Below are 23,863 nucleotides of genomic sequence, written 5' to 3'. Positions count from 1 at the left end.
TTTTATATCTTTTTTTACTTTCTTTCCTTTTCTTAAAAAAAAAAAATTTTACCTCCAAAATTTAAATGCTAGTACCACCCCCTAAGGTCGTAGCCTTGTTGGACTTTATTTTTAGGAAAAAACTTGGTGCACAACAGAGTGAGACCTATCTGAGTGGGTGGATCCGATCCATATGAGTAGGTTGTGCACAATCTGTTATGCAAGGATCAAATCCTTTATTTTTATGTTATTCCTAATTTCTTGTTAGTCATTTTCCATGTACGAGTACTATTTTCTTGTCGAGAGTTATAATTTGTTTAGTTTGCAGAATGAGTATTCTATTGAGAAAATGAATAGTTATTATCAGAAATGAAGGAGTGTGGAATAGAAAAATTATTCTTATTTCTTTGGTGATAAAAGGTATGTCATAATTGGAATTGAATCAAAATTATTAAAAAAACATGTGATTATTTTTTTTCTACTAAAACTAAAATTAAATAAAGTGTGATTTGAAAATGTGATTTTTAAAAATGTAGTTAAATGTTTGGCAAAATCACAGTTTGACTATTAAAATTGTAATTTTTTAAAACACAATATAAAATGATCAAGTTTTTGCGATTTAATTTAAAATCGTATTTTTTATTTACGAAATCGCAATACAAAACACACCTTAAATCAGTTAAGTTGTGAGGTCCCTTTAAAAGTTTTATATATATAATGGTTCATAGATGACTATCAAAGACTTATTTAATCCATCATTCTTTCAACAATGATTTATTTATTTTTATTTTTTTCAATATTGGGGTTTCTTATCAGTTGCCAGTTATCACTATCATGCATGAAAGCATGTTTGACACCTATCTGCTTATTCATTCAAATTGCACATAAAAATAAAATAAAATAAATACCTGTCCTGATTGCAGGGGCCCATGGAGATCGTAGAAGATGACGATTGCCCACTACCCTCCACTGGCAATTGGCAAAAATGCCTATGTACTTTTCTTTCAAGTTTCGGCAGCTGTAAACCTTTCTTTTTATTCAATTCAGGAGAGAGAAAAGAGAAATTACAACATAAAGAAATAAAATAAAGGATGAACAACTTAAATAAAGTCTCAAAACAATTAGAAATAAAATCTAGCTCAAAACAACTAAAAATGAGTGTAATAAAACCTACAACTATTAAAAATCTGTCAAATAATTAAATTACTCGGGCCCCTGGGAGAACTTAATCCTTTTCAATGGCTAGAAGCAAGGTTCTAAAAACAAAACTACTTATACAATTTAGCAAGCGAAAAGACACTCCATAACAAAAGAACAAGTATTGAAGAAGATTGAATCGAAGTATTAGAAGAAAAGCTTCACCAAGGTGTTCAGTAAGGGCAATACTCGAGAGAGCTTGGTGGACGTCAAAATTGGAACTGCAACCAGGTTCTCCAAAGTAAAAAATAAGGTACTAGTTTTGAAGATCTAGTGAGTAAGAAGATGGGGGAAGCCAACGATTGATCTACCGCATGAACCATTGTTAAATAATCACTTACTCCAAAAGCTTAATCTGATAGACATAGGTAAATTTAATTATTTAATACTCTTATTCACGTGTGGATTCAAACTTCTTTTTAATGGTTGAAGCTCAACAAGTAAAATATTTTAATCTAAATGTGGGTAAATTGCAGAGTCAAAGTCCAAACTCATAACCTCTGATTGTGATACCATGTTAAATCGTTATTTGTACCAAAACTTTAAGCTAATAGGAATAGGTAAATTAAATTATTTAATCAATCTTTAACAACCATAAATTGGCGAAGGAAGAGGCGGCGAGTGTTGAAAATGCGTTGGAATGGACGAAGTTAATGGGAGTAGCGGACGCCAGTGGTGCTGAAGCGGACAAAGTCAACCAATCATCAGCTAGTTGGAGTGGAGGGGCAGAACGCGGTTTGGAAAAAAGGGAGAAAGAGGAGGAGGTGGATGGGAGGAGTAGAGCTCCTCTGTCCTCCAATCCCCAGTTGAAGTTGAGCAAGCTAGGGAAGATAAGGAAAAAGGGAAAGTCACTCGCACGGAGGGGAGAGGGAAGATGAGGCTCTCTGGAGAAAAAGCCAAACTTCAAACAAAGCGAGGGGGACTTATTGAGTTCTATAAAACCAAGGTTTAATTATTCAGCAAGCCTCTCTTCCTTGCGTAAAAAAAGCAAATTGTAGCTTATGAGTTGTGATAAGTGAATGCAGCATACAATTAGCAAGTACAAGTTAATTAACTACAAATCCAGGCATTAATTGTAGTACGGGCACAAAAGTTTAGACCAGGAAAAAAGACTTAAGTTTTCATTTGCATAGGCGATAAGTAGGAATTGCAAGTAGATGCTTGGCTCTTGGTGTTGTGATACCAAACTCCTCAGTCATATCCAACTCATTTGGCAGCATGTTATCAGGAAGTTCCCAATCAAAGCAATGGACTAGTTGTGCTACCACTAGCCGAACCACAGTTAGCGCAAGTACATGATGGGGCCATGTTTTTGGGCAAGTCGATGGAGATCGCGATGAGGTAATTCCCCTAACATGTGAAGGTTCCCAAGGATCGGGAACCCTCTTGGACCAGGAGGTAATTTCTTCTTGCTGCTACTTCTTTTCCATGCCCATTCTCGCAGGAGAAAAGCAAGCGTCACCAGTGCGGCAATGGTCCATGTCCATGTCCATGCCATGGTGGGCATTTTTCACCCAGATGCAGTCAGGCTCAGCTGCAACAAGAGAAAACACCCGTCAGAGAGAATTTTTCTTTTCCTTTTTTTCTTTGTAAAGTTATGGATAAGTGTGACTTGTGTGTACCCGTCACTCGTCAGAGAACGATCGTCAAGGGGGGTTGGCTGAGACAAAACGAGTACCCACTTGATGGAATTTTCCTTCCTGCAAAGGCTGCCACACAATTTAGAAATGGAGTAGTGATAAAAAAAATACCCACATTATACATTCATTACACATCGATACACATCCTCACTTACACGGAATCCTACTCACATGGTGTAGAGCCCCTATGATGGTGCATCCCAACCTATAAGATGGGAAAGTGTGAAATTAGCGTGTAATTGGTGTTAATGAGAAGTTCTTGTATAAGCATTAATCTTTCTTTGACTAGTGACTAACATGTGCAGTGAGTAATGACTGTGAGTCCCACACTGCTAGTGAGCCTTTTCGTAGAACGTAAAAGCTTCTCTAATCACTTAAGAAATATAAATCAATTAAAACGTGAATCTGAGCTCAATAAGTCAATCACGGAGCCAAACTTTTGCCTCAAATCAGTAGAGATTAAAAAATAAAGGTCGACAAAAATTGATTAAAATATTAAAAAATATAATTAACAAAATAAATAAATAATTCAATTTAAAGTTTTTTTTCTTTTTTTTTTTTTTCCTTTTTTCACACCTAACGTTAATTTATTCGTTTGTCCTCGATGGGTCTTCATAATCTTAGCTAATTATAACTATATATTTTATACAATTCAAATATGTAACAGAAATTATATATATTTACAAACAATTAATTTAATTTAGAAATCTAAATATAAAAGCTTAGATAGACATTTTTATTATTTAGTAATAATTTTAAAAAAAAATTAGTATAAAAATTTGATTGCACGAAACAGAAATTGTCACAAAAAAAAAAAAAAAAAAAAGGGCCGACTTCTTCTCTGCTCTTGGCCATCTTTTTACTATATTTGAATTGTTGATCCCCTTAAAAAACAAAATTTTGCCTGACCATGAGGAGAATGGGAATTCATAGTTTGATCGCCATTTTTTTTTTTAATTATTTTTTTTTAAAAAAAAAAAAAAAAAAAAAGCTAAGGAACACAGAAGGAAGATGGGGAATCTTTTCCAATACCTTGAGGAAAAGAACTAGATAAAGGGAAAGGATGGAAATGCTGGAGGAATAAATTCTGGTTGCGACCAAATTTACCATATGATGGGCACAAAAATTTACACTTCGGTTAATTTTACTAGTTGTCTAGCTAGTAGTTGATGGAAGAATGGAATGAATGTCTGAAATGATAGAAGCAATTCTCCATTCTTGTGTAATAGCAGGCAGTTGAAGTGCCAGAGTGATTATAAGCGAATCACCTTTTAAAATAAAATATGATAATGTAATGTTCGGGGCATTATTTAATAATTAAAGTATAAAATTTAAGTAAATAATTAATTATGTTAATTAAGTGTTATTAAAAATGTAAGAGAATATTTTTAAAATAAAAAAAATATATATATAGAAAAGAGATTGGAAAAGGAAATAAGAATAAAAAAATGAGGCCCTTTACAAAATGAAGAGCCAGGCGGCCCTTCACAAAATGAAGGGCCACGTGACCCTTCCCCTAAATAAGCTGGGCACCTTATTAAGTTAAAAATAATAATAATAATAATAATAATAATAAATAAATAAATAAATAAATAAGAGAAGGAGGCTGTACGCCTCTTTGAGAAAAAAGGGTGCTTGGTTTAATTTCTTATTTTTATGAAAAATCATGATCTACGAAAATTCAACCATCCAAATTCAAATCCAATTTTGAAAACATGATCTACGAAGCCGATCTACATTTTTATTGATCGTTTTGAGATAAATCGTTAAATTTGTATTTTTGATATTTTGGGTTAAATCTTGTAAAATATGAGTTTAATCTTGATTATTCTTTAGGCTTTGTGTTATTTGGAGCTGGCAAAGATTTCCCAAACACTGGATATTATTTGGGCAAATTTTTTGGCAAGTCCCTTTAAACCCTAGATTTTTTGTATTTAATTTATATGGTATTTGGTGAAATTAACCCTAAGATTTTCTTATGGGTTAATGTTATATTGAATATGTTAGTGTTTTATTGTTATTAGATTAGTGAATATAATTTGAGAGTTAGTATTTAGTGTTATTGTGAAAGTGTTAATAAAAATAATTTATGGGTTAGTGTTCATTATTAGGGGTATGTGATTAGGATGTGATTTTAATGTCTAATCCTAAACTAGTGTTTTGGGTTAGTCGGGTTATGGTTAAACTAGTAAATAAGGTTTATGAGTGTGTGTTTAGAACTCTTAAAATATTATGGGATTTCCAACTATATAGCCTTAAGCGATTCAAGTGCTAATTAGGGTGTTAAATTATTTAGAGTATTAAATGGTGCAATGAGTTATTCCACAGTGACGCATTGCAGGGTAATGTCTAGGAGACCTAGTGCTTAAATCCGCGTAACCAAGGTTAGTATTCTACTCACTTAGAAAAGTTACTTTTATGTATTTTATAGGAATGCAAATAAAGTGTTTTTCTTACCGAACCGACAATATGTTAATTATATGTTTTGGATGTATTGAGTAATTTTAATTATGTTGAAATATGACAATAATTTTTATGTGATTTAAGAGGATTTGAGATATGAGTATGAAATATGTTTGATGTCTTGAGATATGATTTGAAGTGTTTTATTGTCTACTACGATTGAAAATTTGAGTTATTTAAATTGTTTGAGAAAATGACATGTTGAACTGTTTATGTTTTATGAATAAAGCATGTGTTAAAGGAATGTTCATGAAATTAAATATATAGTATTTAAGCATGAGCATTGAGCATGAAACAAACAAGACCGGGGTTAAATTCCCTTGGCAAACAAACAAGACCGGGGTTCAATTCCCTTGGCAAATGAACAAGATTGGGGTTTGATTCCCTTGGCAAACGAACAAGACCGGGGTTAAATTCCCTTGGCACATAAACAAGACAGGGGTTAGATTCCTTTGGCAAGCGAACAAGACTGGGGTTCAATTCCCTTGGCAAATGCAAAACGACAAATGGAATAAGAAACGGAAACAAGTACGATGAATGACAAGCATGCATAGCATTGTTTTTATGAGTGTGATGTTTTCATGATTTGATATATAGTGTTTGCTTGTACTAGTTTCCTATAGTTATTTTCTTGATAATCTGCATAACTGATTTAAAAGAATAGAGCCTAGACACACATAGATGTTCACATTGTCCAGAAATGGGAATGCTGAGATCTTTGTATAATTAAGCTAGATGCCATTGTTTTCTAGCTTAAGGTCTACGTGCATGCGAATGCCCTCGTGTGTATGTAAGCCTAAGTCACGAAATCAAAAGTATTATAGTAAGTGAGTGTATGTAGTTGTTCCTGGTAATGGAACTTCTATGTGTAATCTCAGCTGCATAGTATGCTTTAAATGTTTTCTAATAGTTAGTGTTTGTTGCATCAGCTATAGGGTTTTTTTTTTCAAACAAAGATTTATAAAATTGGTAGTTGTAAATAGATAGACTTGTAAATGGCTCTTGTTGTAATTAATCGTTATGTATTAAATGTATTTCTGCTTATGATATGTGTGCCACTACACATTGATTATTATATTCCGCTATTAGATGTAACTCTGAATATCAGGTATATGTTATGGAACATGTACGTTATGTTGGCTGAGTGACACGTAGTCGTACCATTATGAATATCCGTTTGTATGTTTTCAAAAGAAAAAAAAAGGGGTCGCCACAGATAAGCTCAGAGAAAACGCCAGTTGAGTTGCTAGTAGAGCTGCAAGGGCCTCACCTTGAATATCAGAACAAGAAAAACTAATAAGGGAGATGATGTGTGTTTTAAATAATACTCGCAAGTGTACGAATCGTTTTGCAATATAGTGTTATGCAAGTGCGAGGTCGATCCCACAGGGAAATGGTCAAATATTGGTGTCTTGCTTAATCAACCTCATTTTAACCTAGTTCCAAAGGTTTGAGACTTGATTCAAGAACAAAAGACTAAACGAAAGAGATGTAATGAAATATGTAAAATAAAAGGAACTAAGGTTAAGGAATCCACCAAACCAAATCCTACAACTCACACTCTTGGTTTCCACTTGAACACCCAAAGAACATTAAGCTTAGGGTGTTATTCAAGTTTCTTAACCATAAACCCAAGAACCATTAAATGAATCCAACACATTGACAATTCACAAAGGGTACCGATTGAAATCAAAACATCCAATGTATCATTCAATCACAATGGATATCATCATTCAAACCGATAAAACAATGTATTAGTCGGTTGAAACACATAAAATGTCATCTATCCACCACTAACCACATTCATTGCAAAAGATAAAGCTTTAAATGAATGGAACTTGAACAACTAACATGATATATCATTAAATGTGCAAGTGGTACAGCAAGGTTGTGAGTGTCATCAATGGAAAGGTTTCATCCTCAACCCTAGTTGAGGTTACTAGCCTTCCATGACTAAGAACACCACAAGAAAATGATGAACAACCATGGAAATGAAAGAAAAGCTCTACAAAGAGAAAGTATTCTGAAAATAAACTACTGAATTACATTACAATAAGCACGAAATTAAAACTAACTACAGAGTTTCTGCTCTATTCTTTCCTCTCCTACTCTCTCTACTACTCCCTCAACAAGGGGATGGCTATGGCTTTTATAGAGGAAAGCCATGGCAAGAAATGACTCCTCTACCCTCCTCTAGGGTTCTTTTGCAGCTAGAGACAACCCCAAACACGAAACCAGCGTGTTTTGCAGCAGAAATCAGAGGGAGGACTGCTTTTTGGCTTCTGATTGGGCATTCTGGCGCGCTCTGCAAAAGCAGTTTCTGGGAAAATTCGATCGATCGACTTTTATTTCGATCGATCGACTTCGGGCAAATATTCGATCGATCGAATTTTAAGTTCGATCGATCGACTTGTCAGGGTCTTCGAATTTCCAGTTATCTTCTTATGAAATTTGTCATTCCTCTCTTATTGTCCTACAGAAACAGAAAACACAAAAACTAACCAAAACATTAGAAAAATAACAAGGCTAAAGGTCTAACTAGTGCAAATCAAGGGGTCCAAATACACAATATTTGGCACTCATCAAATACCCCCAAACTTACATTTTGCTAGTCCCTTAGCAAAAACAAAATGAAAAACAAAATCAAAGCATGAAAACATAAGTCCTCTTTCGTGGGATAAACGATTGCATTTAGCATATGCAATAAGCCTTTTAAACCCCTAGGACTCTCTAGTGGACGAGTGAAGTCTCGTGAAAGTTTGCCAGAAATGATACCCACAAACATTGAAATGCCGTATTATCAATTGAGCGAAAATCATCATTCAAACACGTGGTTCATACATCATGAGCATTTTTAACGAAATGAATGTCACATTATCATATTATCAAAAATCGATCAACTCATAGATGGAAAATTGAGACAACACATGTTCAAAAGTGTAAGGTGTGAATAGCATAGAGTCATGGGGTTTCGATTTTCCTCAAAGCACATATATCCAAAAATTCGCAGGACTTCCATCAAATAACCAAGGCTTATCTTACATTTATTATCATTTATTATTATTTTGTGTCGGCTGTGCAATGTTTGACTCCTTTAAGCTTTCTAATTGACCTATGTAACGAGTGTTGGGCCAGTGACTCCCAAACTAGATGGTCTTAGGGCACTAGATGTAAAAACATCCCTAAGGGCTTAATTACTCAAGTCAAAAAGGCTACGAAGTTAAACTAGCCAATCAATCATCCAAGCTGAAATTCTCATCTTTTTACGCGAACACCCAATGCTTAATGAGGCAAGGGGCCCGGTTACTCAATGAAAAGTCAAATTGGTGATTTTATTCTAAACTTTTTTTTTTTTTTTTTTTTTTTTTTGTGTATATATATATATCAATAAGCCAAGGTTTCATCAACAAGTCATCCTACAAATCTCAAGACACATAAATTTTAATTCAAATCTCATACCCCACAGAAACAAATGCTAATGTGCTTGTGATGAACAGTTTAAACATGTCAAGTCTCTCTAATCCAAAGATGAGTCAAAAGATCTCAGATTTTCATGATATGCAAAATTCAACATTTTAAACAAACCAATGAGATGCAAACCATAGTAAGATGTAACCATGCTCAACTAACAATAAAGCATTTTTTTTTTTTAAAAAAATAAAAATAAAAAATTGAATGAGTATTAACAAGGCAACAAAACAAGAATTAAAGGAAAACAGACAGAAATGTCTACCCCACCCCCAAACTAGAATAACACATTGTCCCCAATGTGGCTAGAGATACAATACCGAAGGGTGATGCAAGTTGGGCACACTTGTAAGAGAAGCGCTCCCCCAAACTTGAATGGCGGACACTGTCCTGAAAATCACCACTGAAACACAAGAAGATCAAATGATAGGAAAAAAATGATGATGAGGGTTGCCTCCCACAAGCGCTATGTTTTCAGTCTTCAGCCAGACTTTCCATCATGACGACAATTACTCCGAGTAACTCGGGTCCTCTAAAAGGGTCGTCTCAACCTCCGAGCTCTGTAACTCCAAAAATGGCTTCAGTCGTTGCCCGTTCACCTTGAACGTGCTGCCATTTTTTGGATCCTCAATCTCAATGGCCCCATAAGAAAACACTGATCGAACTATGAAAGGGCCTGTCCATCGAGAACGGAGCTTCCCTGGGAACAGATGCAGACGTGAATTGTAAAGAAGGACTTTCTGACCAGGCTCAAAAGATCATCTCAATATGTTCTGGTCGTGGGCCTTCTTCATCCGTGCTTTGTACATCCTAGCACAGTCATAGGCATCGTTCCTCAGCTCTTCCAATTCATTGAGTTGGAGCTTCCTCTGTGAGCCAGCCTTTGTGAGATCGAAATTTAGCTGCTTAATGGCCCAATAGGCTCTGTGCTCCAACTCCACAGGCAGATGGCATGCTTTCCCGTACATGATACTGTAAGGTGACATGCCAATCGGTGTCTTGAACGCTGTCCGGTATGCCCATAATGCATCGTTCAACCGGAGAGACCAATCTTTTCTCGACGGGTTCACCATCTTCTCCAAAATCCTCTTGATCTCTCTGTTTGAAACCTCCACTTGTCCACTCGTCTGAGGGTGATAAGGAGTGGCAACCTTGTGCGTGATGCAATATTTCTTCATCAGCTGTTCGAAGACCCGGTTGCAGAAGTGCTTTCCACCATCACTAATAATTGCTCGAGGAGTACCAAAACGAGCAAATATAGTGTCTTTTAAAAACTGGACCACAACTCGGTGGTCGTTGGTCTTGCAAGCAACTGCCTCTACCCATTTGGACACATAGTCCACAGCAACCAAAATGTACAGATAGCCGAAGGAGTTTGGGAAAGGTCCCATGAAATCAATGCCCCATACATCGAAAATCTCAACAATAAGAATCGGGTTGAGGGGCATCATATTTCGACGTGAAATACTCCCTAGCTTCTGACAGCGCTCGCATGCAACACAATAAGTGTGAGCGTCTTGAAAGATGGTAGGCCAGTAAAATCCGCACTGTAAAATCTTTGCAGCGGTCTTCTTCACACTGAAGTGGCCTCCACATGCATGATCATGACAAAAGGAAAGGACACTAGATTGGTCAGGCTCGGGAATGGATCTCCTAATGATCTGATCGGGACAATACTTGAACAAGTAAGGATCGTCCCAGAAAAAATTCTTCACCATGGACAGAAATTTGGACTTATCTTGCCGTCCCCAATGCGAAGGCATTTGACCGGTGACAAGATAGTTCACTATGTCAGCAAACCATGGTGAGTGAGTATGAGCAATATGCATCAACTGCTCATCGGGGAAGGTCTCAGAGATGGGGGCGGCTTCTTCCGTGAAGTCCACGGTAATCCTCGAGAGATGATCAGCCACCACGTTTTCGGAACCCTTCTTGTCCCGAATCTCAATGTCGAACTCTTGTAAGAGCAAAATCCACCGGATGAGGCGAGATTTAGCATCCTTTTTGGAAAAAAGATACTTCAATGCCGCGTGATCTGAGTAGATGATGACTTTCGATCCTAATAGGTAGGATCAAAACTTATCCAGAGCAAAAACGACTGCCCGCAGCTCCTTCTCAGTGGTCGAATAATTCAGCTGGGCGTCGTTCAGAGTCCGACTAGCATAATAAATGACGTGGGGAAGTTTGTCAATACGCTGCCCCAATACAGCTCCAACGGCGTAATCGGACGCGTCACACATGATCTCGAAAGGTGTACCCCAGCTTGGGGGCCGAATGATGGGTGTGGACGTCAGAATTGCCTTCAAGGCCCCAAATGCCTTCTTGCAATTTTCATCAAAAATGAAAGGGGCCTCCTTTACCAACAGTTTGCACAAGGGCCGGGCGATCTTGCTGAAATCCTGAATAAATCGCCGATAGAATCCTGCATGGCCTAGAAAAGAGCGAACCTCTTTCACTGTCCGTGGGGGAGGAAGGTTGGATATCAGATCTACCTTCGCCTTGTCGACTTCAATCCCCCGACGAGAGATGACGTGCCCGAGCACGATTCCTTGTTGCACCATGAAATGGCACTTTTCCCAATTGAGCACTAGGTTCTTCTCTTTACACCTCTCCAAAACCAACATGAGGTGGTGCAAACATTCCTCAAAAGATGACCCGAAAACTGAAAAGTCGTCCATAAACACCTCCAGGAAACGCTCTACCATATCAGAAAAGATGCTGATCATGCACCGCTGAAAAGTAGCTGGTGCATTGCATAAGCCAAAGGGCATGCGTCGGTAGGCGAACGTTCCGAACGGACAAGTGAAGGTCGTCTTCTCTTGGTCTTCAGGGTCCACAGGGACCTGGTTATATCCAGAATAACCATCCAAAAAGCAATAATACTCGTGCCCGGCCAACCGCTCCACCATTTGATCAATGAACGGAAGAGGAAAGTGATCTTTCCTGGTGGCGGTGTTCAGCTTACGGTAGTCAATGCAGACTCTCCATCCAGACTGTACTCGAGTTGGAACCAACTCGCCTTCCTTATTCTGCACGACTGTAACTCCAGCTCGCTTGGGCACGACATGAATGGGGCTCACCCATTTGCTGTCAGAGATGGGGTAGATGATGCCAGCATCTAACAACTTGATGACTTCTCCTCTGACGACTTCTTGCATGGTCGGGTTGAGCCTTCTCTGTGGCTCCCTTGATGGCTTGGTGTCTTCTTCCAAGTGTATCCTATGCATCACCACCGAGGGGCTGATTCCCTTAATGTCTTCAATGGTCTAGCCTATAACTTCCTTATGCTCCCTCAAGACATCTAACAACCTCTCCTCCTGAGCGGTGTGAAGATCTGAAGCTATGATTACAGGCAAAGTCTCTGCTAGACCGAGGAACTTATACTTGAGATTGTCCGGTAAGGGCTTAAGTTCCTTCTTTGGAGGCTCAGGTACTGCTGCCTCCTCTTCCTTCTTGCTCTCCAGAGGAGCAAACTCCAAAACATCATTTGCTTGCTCAAGCAGGACATCCAAGTCCAGATCCTCTCCAAATTGAGCAAGGCATGCTTCCAGGGGGTCTTGAATGCTTGATTCTTCAATGCTTTCCTCCAGGATTTCCTCTATCAAGCAGACATTGTTGATCTCATCACACTCCCTCGGCTGTTTGCTGATGGTGAAAATGTTCAGCTCTATCGTCATGTTGCCGAAAGAGATCTTCATTACCCCCGTCCTACAGTTGATCAGGGCGTTAGCCGTAGCTAAGAATGGTCGCCCTAGGATTACCAGTATCTGAACTCCAACGTTCTGTATCGGCTCGGTGTCAAGCACTATGAAATCCACGGGGAAGTAAAACTTATCCACCTTAATCAAAACATCCTCCACTATTCCCCGTGGTATCTTCACTGACCGATCAGCCAATTGCAATGTCATAGAGGTGGGCTTCAATTCTCTTAATCCTAATTGCAGGTAAACTGAATAGGGTAGGAGATTGACACTGGCTCCAAGGTCAAGCAGGGCCTTCTCAATGTGGCTGACTCCTATCGTGCAAGAGATGGTAGGACATCCAGGGTCCTTGTACTTGATGGGCAGCCTGTATTGGAGGATGGAGCTGACTTGCTCGGTCAAACAAACTTTCCTCGGGACATTGTTCCTCCGCTTGACGGTGATTAAGTCCTTCAAGAACTTGGCATAAGACGGCACTTGCTGGATGGCATCCAAGAATGGAATGTTGATCTGCACTTGTTTGAATACCTCCCGAATGTCCTCGAATGTTCCTCCTTTCTTGGGCGCGAGAAGTCTATCAGGGTAAGGCGCCCTAGGTATAAACGGCCTAAGATGAGGAGTCTCTACGGTCGGAGCTAATGTAGATGGCTCGGCATCTTTCTTCTCGACGCTCCTGCTTCCTTGTTCTCCTTGTGCAGCAGGGTTCTCTTCCGGTTGAACCACTTGGTTGTCCACTTGTTTCCCTGATCTAAGTGTGACAACGGCTTGCACATGCTCCTGTCCATGCACTGCATTTGATGATCCTCCCTCGTGAAATTGCAACTTCGGATTCGGCACAGGCTGACTAGGGAGCTTTCCCTTCTCTCTCTCCCCCAGGTGACTAGCAATTTGCCCGATCTGGGTCTCCATCTTGGCAATAGCTTGAGTGTTCACCATGGTAGCATTCTTCACGTCACTGATGGATTGGCCGGTAATCTGGATGAAGGCCTTAAGAGTGTCTTCCAACGATGATTGTGAAGAAGAGGCAGGGGCTTGAGTGGGGGACTGGTATGATGGTGCTAGCTGGGCTGGACGGCTTTGATGGTGAACCGGCTGATGAAAACCAGGGGGGTATTGAGTATGAGATTGGTGAGGAGCTCCCCCTTGAGCCAAAGGCTGGTTCTGCTTCCAAGAAAAGTTAGGGTGGTTCCGCCACCCTGGATTGTATGATTCGGAGAAAGGTCCATTGGCTTGCTTTCGATAATCGTTGAAAGCGTTCACTTGCTCCATTGGTGATTCGACAAAAGTTGGCAATGATGGGCAAGTCTGTGCTAAGTGCAAGGGACTAGCACAGATGGAACAGCAGTCAACATGGAATGGGTTGGCAGCATTCATGGATTTGCTAACAACTAGGGCTTCGACCTTTTTGGTAAGGGCATCTATCTTCATTTTTAATTCTACATCCTCCTTAACCTCATAGATGCCTCCCTTTTTCTGAATGCGAGCAGCTCTATCTCGACAGCTTGAAAAATCCCACTGTTGGGAATTGTCGGATAACTGATCTAAGGTCCTATACGCTTCCTCTCCCGTCAAACTCAGAAATGCGCCTCCATTCATCTACTCGATCATGCTACGATTGGATTGAGTTAATCCTTGATAGAAAAATTGCACCAGTCTCCATTTCTCGTATCCATGTGGAGGGCACTTGATCAGCATATCTTGAAATCTCTCCCAACTCTCAGAAAATTTCTCATCTTCCTCTTGAGTAAATGAACTTATTTCCTTCCTACACTCATTGACTTTGGACATGGGGAAGAATTTGTTGTAGAACTTGTTGAGCAAGTTCTCCCAAGAAGTGATGGAACCAGGCATGTTTGAATCCAACCATGCTTTGGCCCTATCATGAAGTGAGAAAGGAAATAGCCTAAGATGCACAGACTCTTCAGAAAAATTTTGAAATTTGAAGGTGGCACAAATGTCCTTGAATTTCTTCACATGGCTATAAGGATTTTCGAGGTCTAAGCCATGGAATGCGGGTAGGAGTTGAATGACATGAGGCTTGAGGTCAAAATGAGTGGCATTGGTTGGGGGTAACACGATACATGAAGGAGAATTTGTTGCAACGGGTGCAAACAAATCCCTAAGTGTTCTAGTATGATCCACGTTTTCTCCCCGATTCCTCTCATTTTCATTTGCAAGCATGTTATCTCCCATCTCAACAGAATTTCTAAAATTTCTCCTAAGAGTTCTTTCAATTTCGGGATCTAAAGATGTCAAGTCTAAGTTCAATGATCTTCTACCAAGCATACACCAAACATACATAAATGTTTAATCCAAAGAAAACAATCAAACAAAAATGAAGAAAACAATTTGCTAATAGGGAACCAAGTTCTCCAAAGTACAATCTAGGCTAATTCCCAGGTAGGTGAGGGGGGTCACAATGGACACACTTAAATCCCAAGACCAATCCTTGCCAGAATTCACCTTGACATTGCCCTTAGATTGCTAAGTACCCTTACTAGCAAAATATTTTTTTCTTTTTTCTTTTTCTCTTCTTTTTTATAACAAAGAAAAATAACACAACTAAGATAAATTTGAAAGACTAACACAAATGCATACAATTTACACTAAGACAGCAGTAAAAATAAAGATAAGAATACTTACAAGTTGGGACCAAAAAGAATTTTTGGTAAAATTTTTTTGCTACTGATCTTATCCAGGAGCTGCCTTCTGAGTTGAGGTCGATCGATCTAACTTTTTATTCGATCGATCGAATGTTCGAAATTTGCAGGGCCAGGAACAGAAACAAAAATAGAACAGAAAATCTTTTTTTTTTTTTTTTTAGAATAAAACAAATTGAGGATAATATAAAACACAGACTAAACAGAATTTGAACTAAGTTATAATGAACTAAAAGGAAATTTAAACAAACAGCAAAATACTATTAAACAGAAACAAATTATGAACAAAAATGAACAAAATGGCCTAAAAAAAAAAATACTGGAACAGTGATACTTACCTAGTTCCGAGCTGCTGCTGTGCAGGAAATCGTTCGATCGAAGTATATTTCGATCGATCGAAAGTCGATCGATCGAATATAATGTCGATCGATCGTCTTTTTATAGTGCAGATTCTAAGTCGACCGATTGAAAGTCGATCGATCGAATTTATTTTCGATCGATCGATTCTTCAGGGCACCTAATAAGTTGCAGAAGCTGCAGAACAGATCCGGGAAAAACAAAGAAAAGACTTAGAATGCAGAACAGAAGCTAAACAACAGCAAAAATGAAACAAAAATCTATCTAACTAGTAGAAAAACAAAATCAATCAAACAAAAACCAATTTTTGAACCGATTTCCCCGGCAACGACGCCAAAAACTTGATGTGTGTTTTAAATAATACTCTCAAGTGCACGAATCGTTTTGCAATATAGTGTTATGCAAGTGCGAGGTCGATCCCACAGGGAAATGGTCAAATATTGGTGTCTTGCTTAATCAACCTCATTTTAACCTAGTTCCAAAGGTTTGAGACTTGATTCAAGAACAAAAGACTAAATGAAAGAGATGTAATGAAATATGTAAAATAAAAGGAACTAAGGTTAAGGAATCCACCAAACCAAATCCTACAACTCACACTCTTGGTTTCCACTTGAACACCCAAAGAACATTAAGCTTAGGGTGTTATTCAAGTTTCTTAACCATAAACCCAAGAACCATTAAATGAATCCAACACATTGACAATTCACAAAGGGTACCGATTAAAATCAAAACATCCAATGTATCATTCAATCACAATGGATATCATCATTCAAACCGATAAAACAATGTATTAGTCGGTTGAAACACATAAAATGTCCTCTATCCACCACTAACCACATTCATTGCAAAAGATAAAGCTTTAAATGAATGGAACTTGAACAACTAACATGATATATCATTAAATGTGCAAGTGGTACAGCAAGGTTGTGAGTGTCATCAATGGAAAGGTTTCATCCTCAACCCTAGTTGAGGTTACTAGCCTTCCATGACTAAGAACACCACAAGAAAATGATGAACAACCATGGAAATGAAAGAAAAGCTCTACAAAGAGAAAGTATTTTGAAAATAAACTACTAAATTACATTACAATAAGCACGAAATTAAAACTAACTACAGAGTTTCTGCTCTATTCTTTCCTCTCCTACTCTCTCTACTACTCCCTCAACAAGGGGATGGCTATGGCTTTTATAGAGGAAAGCCATGGCAAGAAATGACTCCTCTACCCTCCTCTAGGGTTCTTTTACAGCTAGAGACAACCCCAAACATGAAACCAGCGTGTTCTGCAGCGGAAATCAGAGGGAGGACTGCTTTTTGGCTTCTGATTGGGCGTTCTGGCGCGCTCTGCAAAAGCAGTTTCTGGGAAAATTCGATCGATCGACTTTTATTTCGATCGATCGACTTCAGGCAAATATTCGATCGATCGAATTTTAAGTTCGATCGATCGACTTGTCAGGGTCTCCGAATTTCCAGTTATCTTCTTATGAAATTTGTCATTCCTCTCTTATTGTCCTACAGAAACAGAAAACACAAAAACTAACCAAAACATTTGAAAAATAACAAGGCTAAAGGTCTAACTAGTGCAAATCAAGGGGTCCAAATACACAATATTTGGCACTCATCAGGAGATACATCTGATAATAGAGCCTCTGGAATCTCTGCAGATTGCTGCTTGAGCAGAGAATGTATCTCTAATAGTTGTATTGTAGTTAATCTTGAGAAAACGGAGGAGGGGACTGCCATACTCCGCAAGAAATGGCCAGTTTAATCTTCCAAGCAGAATGATGTTCCAAAACAATTTTGTTGATTGTAGATGCAATAACAAGAGCATTCGGTATAAGATCCTCATGATGAGCTTTATTCCTAATAAACCAAAGATAATCACAAGGAACAACAGCAAAGATTTGGAACATGTAGACCTCAGCCTGAGGGATACCAATCAGACGATGTGGATTAAGTACAATAAGGAGCCAATCTCTCTTATTAGGTACATTTAAAGCAATAGTATCTAAAGGACAGAAAGATTGGTGCCATACCACTCGAGCAATAGCGCATGTAAAGAAAAGATGTAAAAGAGAGTATGTGAGAAATGAGCAAAGAAAGCAACTAGTATTAGTGGTGGAGGAAGGGATAGATTGAGAGATCTAGACTTTAGTAGGAATGATGTTCCAAAACATTTTCCAAAGAAAAAGTTTTAAACAATGATTGAGATTGAGCTTCCAAATGGCTTTCCAGGAAGATATGGAAAGGGGAGAAGGGTAGGGAGAAGAGAAAGACACTACAAGAAATTCGCCCATTAGGGGCGACACTATCAGCGTTGACTAAAAGTCGACGCTGATAGTCGACTATTAGCGTCAACTCTGGCAATCGACTCTGATAATTGGCTATTAGCGTCGACCCCTTAGTCGACGCTAATTGTCCAAAAAAACGCACTATTAGTGTCAACTTTGGTGTCAATGCTAATGTGTCATTGCTAATAACCTGGAGGAAAGTTTTGCCTCGCGCGGGTTGAGAAATAGCAACAATATTTCAGTATTAGCGTCCACTTTCGTTGACAATAATAAATAACTATCAGCATCGACACTAAATGTAGACATTGATAACCTATTATTAGCGTCGACTTGTATGTGTCGATGCTGATAATAGGTCATTAGCGTCGACTCTAGTGTCAACGCTAATGCTCCTATGTAAAAAAATTAATTTTTTTTTAAAAAAAAAATTGAAAAGCATCAGCGTCGACCAAAAAGTAGATGCTGATAATAGGTTATCAGCGTCCACTATAGGTCGACACTAATGATTATGCATAAAATTTTTTTTTTTTTTTTTTGAAAAAATTGAAAAGCTTCAATCAACGCTAATAATAGGTTATCAACGTCGACGCCTGCAAGTTGACGCTAATAACCTATTATCAATGTCCACTTTAGGTCGACGCTAATGACCATGTATAAAAAATTATTTTTTTTTTTTGAAAAAATTAAAAATTATCAGCATCGACCTAAAAGTCAACGCTAATAATAGGTTATCAGCGTCCAGTCTTGCGTGTGGATGCTGATAACATCTTATCAGTGTCCACTTTAGGCCGACACTAATGATCCTGTATAACAAAAAAAAAAAAAAAAAAAAAAATCATATAAACCTATTAAACTTTTTTTAAAATAAATAAATAAATTTGAAACCTATGGGAAAAAATACTTCTTTTATATTAGGGTAAATGTCTAATAAATCCCTGAGTCGGAGCGCCATTTGAATTCGATCCCTCATTTTTTGAAAATCAGTATTCGGTGCTTAACTTTTTCGCGAATTTGAAATAGGTCCTTTCGTGATTTTTCCGTCCATTTTCGCAACCACCGTTAGTGCCACGTCAGCATTTTCGCCATATCATATTAAAATATTAATTTTTTATTATATTATCAAATTAAAAAATTATTTTATATTATTATTATTTTTTATAAAATAAATTAAAAATGAAGGGGTTTGGCGGTGGCCACCCGGCCAACCCCAGTCGTGAAACCGGTGGTTGAACCGTCATTGTCTCCTCTTCCTCATCTTCGCCTTCCTACTCTCCAACCCTCCACCATCCTCAGCCCAACAATAACCACCCCTGATTCTCTCGTCCTTCAACTTTTCAAACTCCCCATGGCGACCAAACCAAAACCAGAACCAAATCCTTCTTTCTCCCAACTCCGTCTTCGCCGCCGGCTTCCGGTCCCAACCCACTTCCCCAAAACACTACACCTTCTCAGTTTGGTACCACAACGTCTCAGAAAAAACCATCGTTTGGTCAGCCAATGGAAAGTCTCCGGTCAACGGCTCAGCCGCCCTTGTCATCACCGCCTCTGGCCAGCTCCGTCTCAACGACTCCTCGGGCCAGAACTTGTGGCCGTCGAATGCCTCCGGAAACCCAAACTCCACGCTCAACTTAAGCAGATACGACAATCTTATTTACTCAGATTGGCAGAGTTTCAACTTTCCAACAGATACAATCTTGTCGAACCAGAATATAAATGGTACCAGCATAAAAAACGGTAAGTACAGCTTCTCCAACTCCAAGGACCTGGTTTTTGATTCCACCGATAGTTATTGGACTGCCCATAACGGTAACGCTTTCCAAAATCTCAACGATAGCGGGAAACTAGTCCAGGCGAATGGAGATTCTTTCGTTACTGCAAATCTTGGTGATAGCCGGTGGCGTAGATTGACGCTTGGCGACGACGGTAATCTCAGAATTTACAGTTACTAATATCAGAATCAAACATTTTGTGTGCCTCGAGACCCAAATCGAAGTCAAAGTTGGATTTGGACTTACCGTAATTCGAATTCATGGTTTTTGATTTTACCACTATTCAGATCTGAGTGTAATGAAATTATATTTTTAGTTTGTGCTCAGATCTGGCTATCGAGAAGCGTACAGATCTAAGTGTAATGCAATTATATTTTAGTTTGTGCTCAGATCTGGCGCTATCAAGAAGCGTACCTGAGAGATCGCAAAAAGCAGAGCTTGTAGATCACAGAGAGAGCAAGAGAGAGAGAAACAAAGGGTAATGGTTGGTAGTTCCTGAAACAAAGAAGCCTTGCTTGGATTGACCAAGGCCTGGGGGTGGCCTGGGAGCCACCCCCTCCCACGATGGCAGCCACCTCCAAACCCCATCATTTTTTTTAAAAAAATAATAATAATAATACAAAATAATTTTTTAAATTGATAATATAATAAAAAAATTAATATTTTGATATGATGTGGCGAAAATGCTGGCGTGGCACTAACGATGGTTGCGAAAATGGACGGAAAAATCACGGAATGACCTATTTCAAATTCGCGAAAACGTTAAGCACCGAATACTGATTTTCAAAAAGTGAGGGATCGAATTCAAATGGCGCTCCGACTCAAGGATTTATTAGACATTTACCCTTTATATTATTAGTAAAGTTTTTCTATTTTTCTATTTTTTTAATTTTAAAATTTTGGGTTAAATGCCATTCAATCTTTGGGTTTTAACGACTTTATTTTTTTATAGCTAGGTTTTATTTTGTATCATCAATGGAATTTCATGTCAAACCAATCAAAGCCTGCCATGTGGTCATATGTCTCATAAAAAAAAATAAAAATGAGGAAAATAAGAAATATATATACATATATACAAAAAAAAAAAAAAAAACAAAACAAAACAAGGGGTAGCAAAACATTGTGCATTAGTTTGATCAATAATGATATGATCAATTTGATTAATCCTCACGAATCAGTTTGATCAATCGAATTTGACACAATTGAAGGCTCGATTGAACATCCTATCTATCATAGTGCATTAATCTTATCGATCGAATTATATGGATTTTGTATTATTTATACTTAAGTATTAGTCCGATTAATCATTATAAGATTAATCTAATTGATCGTAATCAATCGAATGATCAATCAAACTTGACACGATTAAAGGTTTGATCGAAGATCTAATCGATTCTAATGCATTAGTTCGATCGTTGTAAAATCAAATAAATCATGATCTTATTTAGGATTGATCGAACTTGACATAATTTAAGGTTTGATTGATGTCTGATCGATCTTAATGCATTAGTCTAATCGATTAAACTCTTTTAATTTTGTATTATCCCTATACATTAGTATGATCGAATGAAGAATTAATCATTAGTTTGATCGATAATGATAAGATCAAACTAATCAATCCTTTTACATTAGTTTGATCAATTGTGATACAATCGAATGATCGATTGAACTTGACACAATTGAAGGTTCGATTGAAAATCCAATCGATTGTGATATGATCAATTGATCAATTTATCGATCAAACTAGTTCATAAGGATAATGCAAGATCTATAGAGTTCGATCGAAAATAAAAATGAAGTATACATATTTTATATTTTTCCCTATATACAGTGTATGTATATTGAATATGATTTTTTTAGAAGTTTTATTTTTCAAAAATTTTAATAGGATTTTATTATTAAATATGTATATTAATATTTTTTTTGGTTTATACTATACAAATTTTAAATTGCATAAATTAATAGGTTTTCTTTACTATTATCGTCGACTACTATTAGTCAACGTTGATAGTATGAGTATCAGCATTGACTAATAATAGTTGACGCTGATAGTATTAGTATTAGCATCGACTTATAATAGTTGACGTTGATACTCATTCTTGGCACTATGGAATTTTTTCAGACGAAATTTTTATCATATTTCAGAGGCTAGGTTTTCTTTGATATTTTCAGAAATCTCTCTCTCACGCTCTCTCTCTCTAGTCTACTCTCACATCTCTCTCTCTCACGCTCTCTCTTTTCCCCTCAACAGCCGTAGTACCGCTCCCCACCGATCTCCAGCGCCGTTAACAAGGCAGATTCTCAAATCCTGTTAGATTATAAATTTTGATGGTGATTAATACAGAACATGGCACCAGGAAACAAGTTTTAGATGCCATCATCTGTACTTAAAATTCAGCTTCTCTAAAGGTTTAAATGGCTAAAAGATGAATTTGAAAAGCGACTCCATAGAAACAAGCAACGAATGACAGTATAATTCATTTTGTGGGTATTACTTTTCCATTTGTTATGTTCTCCTTTTACTGTCTTGAAGTCAACTACTTCTTGATATGAATCAATTAAATGTCCGACCTTGATGTTAAACTTTATGATTTCCTAAAAATAAATGCCAATGCAATTTAAGTAAAGGCCTATAAGTCTTGCTTGGATTTAAGCTGTAACAATGCTTAGCACATGGTTATTCATCCCAAATAAAAAAAATTCTTAGCACGTGGTTTGCTTTTCAATAAGTGCACATATAAACTCTCTGATTCTTGTTTCAAAGCAATTGTATGGGATCTGGCCTATGTGGAGTAAAACTTTTACAGAATTTATTGCTTTTTTGTCAATTATGTAGTATTAGATACTCTTGTCGTCCAATAACAGGGTTTCCTTCATCGTCTAATGCAACTTTCTGTTTCTTATATTTTGGGAGAGGAGATTAATGACAACTCTGGATTTATTTGCTTTGCAGTGACTCCAGTGAGGTCAGCTAGACAGGTGATTGATGCACTGAATGCAGGACCTAATATAGATTTAATACCAGCTGAACTTGACCTTCCATTGGCCAAAGGCTAGAAGATGTTGAAGTACATCAATCAGGATAAAGAGTTATGCTGGTGCATTCCCGTGTTCAGTAAGTTTGTCTCATTTTTATCACTGGCACATGCATTCCCTGATAATAAGTTTCTCTCTTCAATCTTCATGGTAAATTAGATCCTCATCATCCTTATTTAAGTTTGTCTTTGTTCTAATAAGTGATGTCGGCACAAGACGAGGTCTCTGTTGTTGTCAAGTGCTTGAGGCTTGGAGCAGCGGACTATCTTGTAAAGCCTTTACGCATGAATGAGCTATTAAACTTGTGGACACACATGTGGAGAAGAAGGCACATGGTTTGTTTTATATGACTCTTTGTTCATATGCCTTTTTTGCCCGCAACCTAGATGGATGTCCACATAAAATTGATAGTCACTAATAAATGCTGGGAATTTTTATATACACAGCAAATGCAAAGAGCCAGGAGTGATCCTTTATGGTACAGAAAATGATACAATCTTCGACTGTTAACATCTTCATATGAGGCTCTTATTCTGTAGCTCATGGCTTTTTAGTAACTATATCACTTTTCCATTCAAGTGACCACCTTCTTGTGCTAGATATCACTAGTACACTTTCTCGAAAGTTTTACTCATAGCTAGCTTATCTCTCCCTATAAGATCAATATTGAAATGTTCAGTCATATGATTATGTTGGCAGCTTGGACTTGCGGAGAAGAACATTTTGACCTATGAATTTGATTTGGTGGCCTTGGACCCTAGTGATGCTAATACAAACAATACTACTGCTTTGTTCTCGGATGACACAAATGACAAGTCTCGTAGGAGCACCAATCCTGAGATGGAATTGTCAACCCATCAGGAAGATGAGGTGAGTGTACTATGGGCTTGGAATTTGGTTGCTCAAAATTATAAGATCACCTCTGCGTTATGAATTAATTGATTTGTGAATTGTGACAATGGTTGGCCCTAATGACAATGGAATGTATATAAATTGTGATTGATTGTATCAATTCGAGATTTACTTTACAGGTTTAGTTATTGCTCTTTCAAAATCTAGTTTTTGAACATTAGTTTTTTTTTTTGGTTTTATTATCGGGCTTGGTATCACGGCAATAGGCTCAAATATACCCCCCACCCACCCACCACACACACAACAAAACAAAGAAATATTTGAAGAAATAATTATGAACACTAGGAAATTTGCAACGCATGTAATCAATTTGATTATGTCAGAATCAAGATTCTATCATTTTTGGCAAACTTTTTGTATGATTTTTGTCTTATCCTTTCTTAGGTTGGTTGA

General features: G+C 37.7%; 1 protein-coding gene across 1 annotated transcript; it reads left to right on the top strand.

Moving 5' to 3' along the window:
* The first annotated feature begins 22,373 nt into the window (after window positions 1-22,373).
* LOC133856775 (two-component response regulator-like APRR1) lies at window positions 22,374-23,863 on the top strand. The gene is made up of 4 exons (XM_062291823.1): window positions 22,374-22,637; window positions 22,760-22,893; window positions 23,258-23,428; window positions 23,855-23,863. Exons 1-4 carry the CDS (start codon window positions 22,583-22,585, stop codon window positions 23,861-23,863), a joined length of 369 nt encoding a protein of 122 aa, XP_062147807.1. The 5' UTR covers window positions 22,374-22,582.

This window comes from Alnus glutinosa, chromosome 14, assembly GCF_958979055.1.
Source record: "Alnus glutinosa chromosome 14, dhAlnGlut1.1, whole genome shotgun sequence".
NCBI classification, from domain to species: Eukaryota; Viridiplantae; Streptophyta; class Magnoliopsida; order Fagales; family Betulaceae; genus Alnus; species Alnus glutinosa.
The sequence above is the reverse complement of the archived record's forward strand: the minus strand, read 5'-3'. Positions and strand labels throughout refer to the sequence as shown.